The following is a 9,981-nucleotide window of genomic DNA, read 5'->3' as shown; positions in this document are numbered from 1 at the left end:
CGCGCCGGCTGTTGAGAACGTGCTCAGGACAGTTCAGACATTGCGGTGAATCAGAGGTAAAAAACTATATAAATACTGTTCAGTTTCTTGCACTGACTGATCGTTTTGTGTCTTTACACATTAATGTATCGTCACGAGCCGCAGGGTTTAATTTGGTTTTGTTTGTGTATGTTTTTTGACTCGCAAAGCCGTGATTCCCATTCACTTCCATTATATGACTGACAGACTGCAACGGTTTGAGTTAAAAATCTTCGTTTGTGTTCTACTGAAGAAACAAAGTCACCTACATCTTGGATGCCCTGGGGTAAGCAGATAAACATCAAATTTTAATTTTTGGGTGAACTATCCCTTTAACACAGCGAGAATGTGCTACACATACAAAAGAAACACAAATTCGCCGCATTAACACAGACGAACTGTGCGTGTTGACATGGTCAAATTTCACACGTTGTTTAAAGACATTTGGCCCCATCTGCCTTCTATAAAAGTGTGGCCTCTACATAATCGTCGACATCATAAATTAAGTTAAACCTTAAACTGGTAGGCTATTGCTTGGTAAACAAATTTGATAATAACTGTTCTGTGATTTCAGGAGAGAGATACAAACAGAGAGAAGCTACAAGTGGTTTCTTAAAAGAAGAGCTGACATAAACAGACGAAATGAGGAAGCTCGTTTAAAAATCTATGCATTTTTCCCCACAATATATTTCACCTATATCAATATGCATCTGTTACAAAATTACATTTAAATATATTACATATTATATGATTAAATGATGAGTTACGTACAAGTAATTGATATATTGCTTAAAGTCATTTAATACAGACAATTTATACAAAAAATTGGGTGCTGTTCTTATGAGATTCACCAAATGGTGAGAAAAAAAATGTGATTTTGTATGATAAAATGCTTGCTCCTGTCCCAGCTTAATCTGCCGCATCAACTAGTAAAGAAATTCATTAATAATAATTCATGATTTGATCTTGAAATTACACACTTTACCTTTAGATATAAAGACACATCTCTTGTACACTTGACCCTCTAACACTGGAACTCTCTATTCTATTTCTATTCTATCTAATTGTTTTATTTTTAATTATTATGAAAAAAATAACAATAATAACTTGGCCCTCTAACACTAGCTCTATCTATTCCATCTTATTTCTATCTGCTTTTTATTATTTTTATTATTAAAAAAAAAAAACTCGCTATGTGTGCTGTGTTAGACTAACTGGGACCTGTCACAGTACTTATATATTGTTGCTCTTCTGATGTTTTGATTGCTTCTATTGCCCTCTTTTGTAAGTCGCTTTGGATAAAAGCATCTGCTAAATGATTAAATGTAAATGTAAATGATAAATATTTAACAAGCCCTTGACATCTAAACATAATTAAGGGGCACTGTATGAGCAGTAATAAATGAATACGTAAACATAAAAATGTAAACTGTTATCTTACATAATTTTTTTGTATATATTTTTTTTATTAAATTGCACTTTTTTAATATATGTATCAAAAATATATCGTTTTTGTCACACTTTATTTTAATGTGTCCTTGTTAAATTTTACATGTATTTTAAGGTGTCCTTGTTACAGTGATTGCTGCAACATTTAAAACAATACATGTAGTATTATTATAGTAACTACATGTAACAAGGACACATTAAAATAGTGTTATCACTGTTTTTATTGTTTTCATATTATTTTTATGTATGTATTTATTTTTTCTAAGGGCTTGTTTCTTAATGTAGCCTTAAAGGGGTCATATGATGCGATTTCAATTTTGTCGATCGCCGGATCGGCTTTCACCGTGGAGGAAGTGGAGTCCAGCCCGGGGTTGTCACATGTGGTTGCCGCAGGCATCACAGTATGGTGAGGGGCATAACATTTCCGTCACATGCTTGAGGTATTCGGTCAATCTCAACGCATTGGATAGCTGGCCAATCAGAGCACACCTCGCTTTTTCAGACTGATGAGCTTTGTAAAAATCGACGCGTTTCAAAAAGGCGGGGCATAGAGGAGAAACAATAATGTACAGTATGTGGAAAATAATGTGTTTTTTGAACTTTAAACCGCATAAACACATTTCATTACACCAAATACACAAAATAATGTTCTTTTTAGCAACATCATATGACCTCTTTAATAAAACCTGGCATTGTTTTGTCATGTATAATATTTACCTTTGTCCAACTTTGGCACTGGCCCGCTGGCCTTGTTGGCTGGTTATGATAGGCCAATTTGAACGTTAAAATTCACAGATTATATAAGTGCTAACTTCGCGAGAGTTTGTCGCACTTTGTATTTGATCCCGAAATTACCTTAGGTGTCTGGAGAGCTTGATAACAAAAACTCTGTTTGTCAACATATGCTTTTGTGTTCAGCACTTACTGTCCGGTGTTTTGAACAGAATCGTAGCGGAGTTGCTTCCGTCATTATATTGCACGACGCAGTCTCCTCCTTGAGATTTCTTCTTACTCTGGAAGTAAATCTGAAGTTTATTTTTCACACTTTTAGCGTGTTCAGGCCCCCAGTCTCCCTCTACAATGATGGGATAATATTCGTCCATCGCGATCCTTCTGAACAAATAGGAAATGACTTACGAGTCAGAGTTTATATAGTTGATCACGCCCTCACTTTCACTTTCGTTTCTGCGTAAATTTACCGTTCACACCGCCAGCGACTTTTTCGCTGTATGTCGCTAGACTCTGTGCTGTGAAGACGCTTGTGGGCGTTCCTACTGCTGTAGCTCTAATGTTATTGGTAGACTGCACGTCTGGACATATATGGACATATAAAATGCAATCACAAACTGTATATTGCCGGTAAAACTATCACTGTCGCTCGTGTCGCCGGAAGTCGCCAGCTCTCCATTGAAAATGAATGGGATTATGTCGCTCTGTCGCTGTGTGTCGCTGGCGGTGTGAACAGGGCTTGTAGAGTGTGGTCTGTTTTTAACTCGGGCACGATAGCAGTGCGATTATTTATAAAAACAGCTGATAAACACAGTAGTGTAGACCTAAAACAAAATAATTATATTCCGCACTGATTGATTTTATTGTATTACTATGCTCAATGTATGTCAATAAACAATTTACTGAGAATTTTCTTTGTTTTTAATGGGTTTATCTATTTTCAAAAGATCATGTCTATTCGATTTGTTAACCTTCTCTAATGCATTATTTAACCAACTTTGTGGATACCCTTTAGAACGAAATCGTTGAAATAACAATTGTACCTGTTCATCAAATTCACGTTTTAATCTATGCAACTGACTAATCGGTAAACTACGTTTTAAAGGAACTGGATGATAACTGTCAATGGATAATATTGTGTTTTTATCCGTTGGTTTTCGAAATACTGTTGTATGTAATGACTCATTGATCTTTGTTACGTTAACATCCAAAAAATGTATCGAATCACAACTTTTTTCCATTGTAAATTTAATTGATGGAATTTTCGAATTAATGAACGACACAAATAAATCTAATTCCTGTTCAGAACCTGACCAAATCATAAAACAATCATCTATATCCAAACCTTAATATTTGACTGAAATGGATTGTTATTATAGACATGATCTTGTTCAAATGTACCCATAAATAAATTTGCATAATTTTGTGCTATTGGAGTGCCCATCGCTGTACCTTGCACTTGCAAATAAAAATCTCTCTCAAATAAAAAATAGTTATTGGTTAAGACTAATGTTGTAAGGTCCACTATATATTCTGATGGTACTCTGCTCTCATCATCTTTACAGTAAAAAATTTAGTGTGTCCAAGCCTGCTTCATGAGGTATATTCGTGTAAAGTGAAGTGACATCGAGTGTTACAAGCCAATCCGTCGTGCTTATGCAAGGAATTTGATTCAATTTATTCAAAAAATCAGTGGTGTCTTTTAAATAGGATGGCAGTTTTTTCACTGTCGGTTGAATCAAAGAATGGAGACATTTAGATATGGTTTCTGTCAATGACCCATTCCCTGAGACAATTGGTCGCATTGGAGGATCTTCTAGTGATTTATGACTTTTAGGTAAAGTGTATAAAACCGGAATCCTAGGATATTAATTTTTTTAATATTTTAATTCTTGTTCATTAATCCATTTCCTATCTAACAGAAGTGGGGGCAAGTCACACATTTTCAAGTCTCAAGCAAGTCTGAAATCCCTACCATCAAGTCTCAAGTCACAGTACAAACAAATCAAGCAAGTCAAGTCAAGTCAGTGGCTCACCTCAAGCAAGTCAAGTCGAGTCCTGCTAAGGATCAAGTCAAGTCAAGTCACAGTATCAAACAGGAACAAATATATTTTTGCCACACGACCTTATTCATTTTTCCTCAGAAATAAACTTTCTTAATTATACATTTTAATAATAATGTTTTAAATATAACATTTTGAATATAGGCAAAATACTACTTTGTATACCGCTAAAGTCTGTAATTGAGAAAATATTGATAAAAATACAAGATAAAAATATGTATCTCATATTTATGTTATATTGAGTTTGACCATCAATATTTAACAGATGTTTGAAAATGATTTTGCACTAAATATCTCCAGCGAAGACTGGGATTCAGTTTGGGAGCACGCTAAAGAATTTCAGTGTGTAACAAAACATGCTATTCAATTTAAAATAATATGCTGACCATCACCCCTTATATCAGAAAGAAGATGTACCCAAAATTTTCATCGGATATAGACACCCTATTTGGACTGTTTCTTTCACTTTGCATGATTGCCTACATTGTTCTTGAAAACTATTGTCATGGCTCAAAACAAGAAGCCTATTGCTGTTAATGTGTATGTATCTTCCCCTGTAACTTATCGATTTCTTTGATTTTATCTTAAGAACTAAATTGACAGCTGTGCATTTAAGGTCTGCTTAAGCTGTTTGTTTAGTTTCGTTTTTGTTTTCTGTTTGTTCTGTTGGAACTTAAAATATTAATTTAATAAATGGAATATAGAAATATGAAATGAAATGATAGGCATAGTACTCTATGACATTAATGCCGCCAGTAAGTGGTATCAAATCACTGCTTTATCACAGAAGCGTTCATTGAACTGATTCATTCAAAACAGTTGATTCGTTCATGAACAAGCAAGAATGGGCCACTGAATCACTCAACCGATTAGTTCATCCCTGGATTCATTAAGATTCAAAAATCCCTGGATTCATTACGTGTGTTGCTTAGAGACGCGTGTACTCTTTTAGTTAAATAGAAAACAAAAAACAGAGAAATATAACCAAGGAAAACATGATTTTGTGTGCAATTCGGATAATTTTGCATTAATATTTCAGTTTTGTGCAATATGGTTTTAAATGTGTTTAAAGTTTTGATTCGTGCTTATTATTATTTTAAATACGTTATTACATTTTTGATTTACAAATTTTTTGATCCGTGACCATTGTTTGCTATTCTGAAAACGTTGCTTTCATTTTTTAATTTTGTGCAATATAATTTTACTTGCGTTTTTAAATTTTGGTTTCACACTTGTTATTCTTTTTTGTCTGTGACTGCAATACATTTGGCGGGAATCTGAACCCATACCAATCAGCCATGTGACATTAGGTGCGTTCGACTTGAAGCACCGCTACAGACGGCGATCAACGAGAGCAGCCGCTTGCAGTCGGGGGCGAAGTTGAAAACGGAGCCGTCAAGCCGGACACTTTCTGCTCCCGTTAGTGACGCTCACGCGGTGTTTGCATACTCTATCACAGATGAAGTTAATTAAATGCAATATTTGTCAAATACACAGACGTTTCAGAAACGTTTTCATGAGCAACAGAAACACGTTTTATATACTGCTTAATATAATATATACTGCTTTATATACTGCGCCATCTGTTCAAGAATAAAGTTCAAGGTATACTAATTTAAATACTAATAAAGTGGGGGTATATATGCTTTCATGATAAACGTGACTCAATATAACATTGCGACTACAGTAAAAAAGCTTTTAATGTTCTAAAAACAGATTTATGAGCAGTATTGGATTTGAAGATGTTAGAAACACACGTCATTGTTGTCATGTGGTGAATTTGGCCAATCGTGAAACAGCTGTGTCGTCATCAGCGCTCCTGCAGTCGCTCTGAAAAAGCTGCGCCAGTAAAATGTTTGCTTGGGTCAGATTCTATGTGGTATTTTATTACTAATAATATTTTTAATAGGGTAGGTGGCCTTTCTTTTTTGATGAAATGCAATTACTCCACTGGTAAATTACCTATTAAACTGGCTAGATTTCATCAACAAGCTTTGTTAGCCTGGAAACTGGTTTACAACCACAACTTTTCCCCCCACAAAACCATCTTATGGAATAATTTGGATATTAAAATTAGAAATAGATCAGTCTTTTTTGATAAATGGTTTAATAAAAACATAATTTTTGTTGCTGATCTATTAAACTCTAATGGCGATTTGTTACCTTATGAGTGTTTTATGAATATCCATCAATTTCCCGTTCCGTTTAAAGAATTTAACTCTGTTATAAAGGCGATTCCTGATGGATTAATATGTGTGATGAAAGCTTCCCTCACCCATGAGTCATGCTCAAAACAACTTTCACGGTTATGTTTGCGAGGTGCTCTCGAAACGCTATCGCGGTACTTTGATGCCACATGTGACAGTGACGTGGCGTCGGCGCCGGTTCAAGTCGGACAAAATTTCTAACCGGCATGCACTGCTTCAAGTCAGCGGCCGATCGGTTTGCGCGGCGCCGCATGAGGTCGAACGCGCCTATTATCTTTATAAGGCTGGCCGCACACTAGACGATTTTCACATTTTAAACGATTTTAAAACCATGGGAGACCACAGACATGAAGACAGTTCAACCGATTTTTAGCCTTAAATCCTCTGAACTCACACACTGACTAGATGATTCGACCAGACCACGAGACCACACACTTGTTGATCGGAACGATTTCACAGTGACACGTGATCTCACGGACACTCGCGAGATCGTGACTAGAGAAGAAAAACAAATAGAGGACAAACAACGTTGTCAGCTGGCACGTGTTCTGTTTCACAGTAAAAAAAAAAAAGTATAAAAAAGAATATGGGTGATGTTCTCTGCTTTCAGCTTGCTCGCTCTCATTGGCTATCGCGGGTATCACGTCAGATGCAGCCCGATCAAGAGTCCTAAATATCAAACATGTTTAATATTTACGATTGGAGTTCGGGGACGCTCCATCTCGATCGGGAGCAGATAAATAATCGTAATGACACCACACAGTAGAGCAGTGGTTCTCAAACCTTTCCATGACGTACCCCCAGCACTGCACATTTTGTATCTCTCCCTATATCTGACACACCCACTTCAGGTCTTGCAGTCTCCACTAATGAGCTGATGAGTTGAATCAGATGTGATAGATGAGGGAGACATACAACATGTGCAGGGATGGGGGTATACTCCAGGACAGGTTTGAGAACAACTGCAATAGAGGATTTTTGGACAAAATGTCGTTTGCAACAAGCCGCGATCGTTCAGGGATGCAAATAGGGCTTAAAATCGGCCTTAAAATCGTCTAGTGTGCAGCCAGCCTAACCTTATTTAAAAATTATAATTTATTTTATTTTAAACTTGAAGTGCATTACACAGAAATATAAAAACAGCCATAGAAAATCACAATTGTTCTGCAATGTTTAAAGGATGTAGTAAATAATAATAAAATAGTAATAATGTAGTTTAGTCCTTTGTCATGTTTATTTTTATGTAATGGTATATGTCTAATTTCAATTAACCCCATACACATAATCCCCATATGCTGAACACACTTTTTCCAGTTAGGCAATACTTCATATATATGAAAACATACAACTGCTGATTAGGGTAGTTAAAGATTAAAAGGGAAATGAGATTAAACAACAACAGCAAGTGTCAGGAAACCAACTAAAGCTAAAATGGGACAGTCTAAGGATTCTCAGGATTACATTACTGTTTTCTGTCATTAATGGGCATGTTTGGGCAACTTTAATTGATGAAATAGCTTCAATGTTGAATTGCTACATTATATTCCTTAGCATTCAAAAGGCTATTACTGATTTTGACGTATTAAATGTGCAGCTTCTCTGTTAGTAGACGCAGGTAATTCACACATGCACAATCTCTCTCTGTCTCTCCCTCCGTCTCTCTCTCAAATTAATTCAGATATGCCACAATTCATTAAAATAAATGAAATTTTACCACACTACTTCATCTCTGTGTCTGACTAAAATAACCATCATTATCCATATATTATGTTCGGTTTCACCAAATCAATGTAAAACTGCAACAAAAACACTAGCTGACAGAAACTGATCTCATAATCATTACTGGAAGGTGATTAGGTATTCTGGGTAAGCCTGTACATCGTTGAAGATCACAAACATGGTTGGGTTGGTCATATAGTCAGTCACACTGTTATAGAGATCAGCACTATTGGAGCTCTTCGCAGGGGGAACAGGAAGGCCTTGTTTTCCTTGAGTGAAATCACCAACAAGCACCCTGACAAGGTACATGCGTTTGTGTCCGTTTACATCCGGTTTAGAGTAGCCCTGGGCTGAGTATTTTGGGTCCACAGCAAAATATGAACCATTCCCATACATGGCTCCTAAAAACAGAACAAGAGCAATAGTCAGTTGATTTAAAAGACAAATGGATGCAAGTGAAAAAGTTTATACTGAATTTGACTTATACCATTCATGCCAGCGAAGCTCCGATTAAAGCCGTGATTGTTGATCTGATCTGTCTTATCAGGGCCAGTTCCATGAAAAAGAAGCTTTTCATTTTTTTTGTGCTTGTTTTTATCTTCCAGTTCCTCCTTTTTGATCATGTAGCTTTTCCAAAGTGCGCTATTTTGAACTCTTTCAATCTAAAAGCAAAAAAAGGGTTTAGGCATTACATTTACATCATAGTACTAAAATGCAACACCAGAATCTTTCAAAACTAATAAATAGGAGATTTCTCATTAGTCAAGTCTTACTTCAATGATGTTATTGGTTAGATTGGTTCTCCGGAACTCTTTCTCTACTTTTGCAAATTCCTTTGAGCCTGCTGTGAGTTTTACAAGAACAACTGGCTGTCCTTTCATGTCCTCCCAGTCTGAAGGCAAAGGGCTTTGAGCTGCAGCTGCAGCTATTGACAAAAAGAAAAACGTGAATAACTAATCCTTTTACATGATCTATGTTATTTAAATTAAAAATAATCCCACCTTGCAGATCTACTCTATTCATTTCAATACGTATTCCTTTTCTTGTGGCCTCTTTGCGAACTAAATCAGCCTCATATTCATCATTGTTAATTTTGATTTTCACTGTACGCTGTCTCTTCCGATAGGCCTGTTCCAGGTCATAATTGGTCAACATATGAAAGTTTTTGACACTCCGTCCATTTTCCTGATATTGCCACTCAACCACACTGCTCATGAAAAATGCCTCACTTCTTCGGTTTTCATTCCTTTCCACCTTTCTGATCATGTCCCGAATACGCCTCTCTGCAGTGTGAACATCTCTTGTCAGACCCTCCAGTGTGATGACAGAGTCTTGGCCTTTCTTCTCAAGCCGGACACTGACTGTGAGCTCCCTCTGCATGGCGTTCAGCGTTTCTCCATCCTCCTTGGTGAAATGAGCAATGGCTGGATCATGGATTGGGATGGTCACATGCTCTCGTAATATCAAACTGCTGATCATGTCCTTGGCTTCACTCAGGTCCTTTGGTGTCTCACCACAGAGTTGAAACACAGCTGGCTCAATTTTTTCAACCACAATCACAAATTCTTCATTTGTGGGAGAGTCTGAACTTTCCCCCAAGAAAAAATCTTGATGGAAAAAACAAAAAACAAATTCATTACTGTATTTTTACAAAGAATGGATTGGATTAGCATTTTTATAATTTATTACTGACCTTTAATTTTGGTAAAAAAACCTTTATCCTCCTCTACTTTCTCACCAGATCTTCTGGTCATGCTTTGGTGGAAGTCTGCCACCATGTTTGTCTGGAATATTAG

At 36.4% G+C, this 9,981-nt stretch overlaps 2 protein-coding genes across 2 annotated transcripts in view; both read right to left on the bottom strand.

The window, feature by feature from the left end:
- Positions 1 to 2,619, bottom strand: part of LOC107720699 (poly [ADP-ribose] polymerase 14-like) — a 14,963-nt gene extending 12,344 nt beyond the window's left edge. The window contains exon 1 of the mRNA XM_016528496.1: positions 2,393 to 2,619. Within this exon, the coding sequence (XP_016383982.1) occupies positions 2,393 to 2,570 (178 nt within the window). The 5' untranslated portion in view covers positions 2,571 to 2,619. The remainder of the gene's footprint in view (positions 1 to 2,392) is intronic.
- Positions 2,620 to 8,205: 5,586 nt separating this feature from the next.
- Positions 8,206 to 9,981, bottom strand: part of LOC107720697 (poly [ADP-ribose] polymerase 14-like) — a 13,193-nt gene continuing 11,417 nt past the window's right edge. Inside the window, exons 16-20 of the mRNA XM_016528494.1 lie at positions 9,879 to 9,972; positions 9,187 to 9,792; positions 8,959 to 9,104; positions 8,673 to 8,847; positions 8,206 to 8,586 (exon numbers count right to left, since the gene is read on the bottom strand). Coding sequence (XP_016383980.1) covers positions 8,306 to 8,586; positions 8,673 to 8,847; positions 8,959 to 9,104; positions 9,187 to 9,792; positions 9,879 to 9,972 — 1,302 coding nt within the window. The 3' untranslated portion in view covers positions 8,206 to 8,305. The remainder of the gene's footprint in view (positions 8,587 to 8,672; positions 8,848 to 8,958; positions 9,105 to 9,186; positions 9,793 to 9,878; positions 9,973 to 9,981) is intronic.

This window comes from Sinocyclocheilus rhinocerous, unplaced genomic scaffold, assembly GCF_001515625.1.
Source record: "Sinocyclocheilus rhinocerous isolate Xijiao unplaced genomic scaffold, SAMN03320098_v1.1 scaffold603, whole genome shotgun sequence".
NCBI classification, from domain to species: Eukaryota; Metazoa; Chordata; class Actinopteri; order Cypriniformes; family Cyprinidae; genus Sinocyclocheilus; species Sinocyclocheilus rhinocerous.
This window is presented reverse-complemented; position numbering and strand designations above follow the sequence as displayed.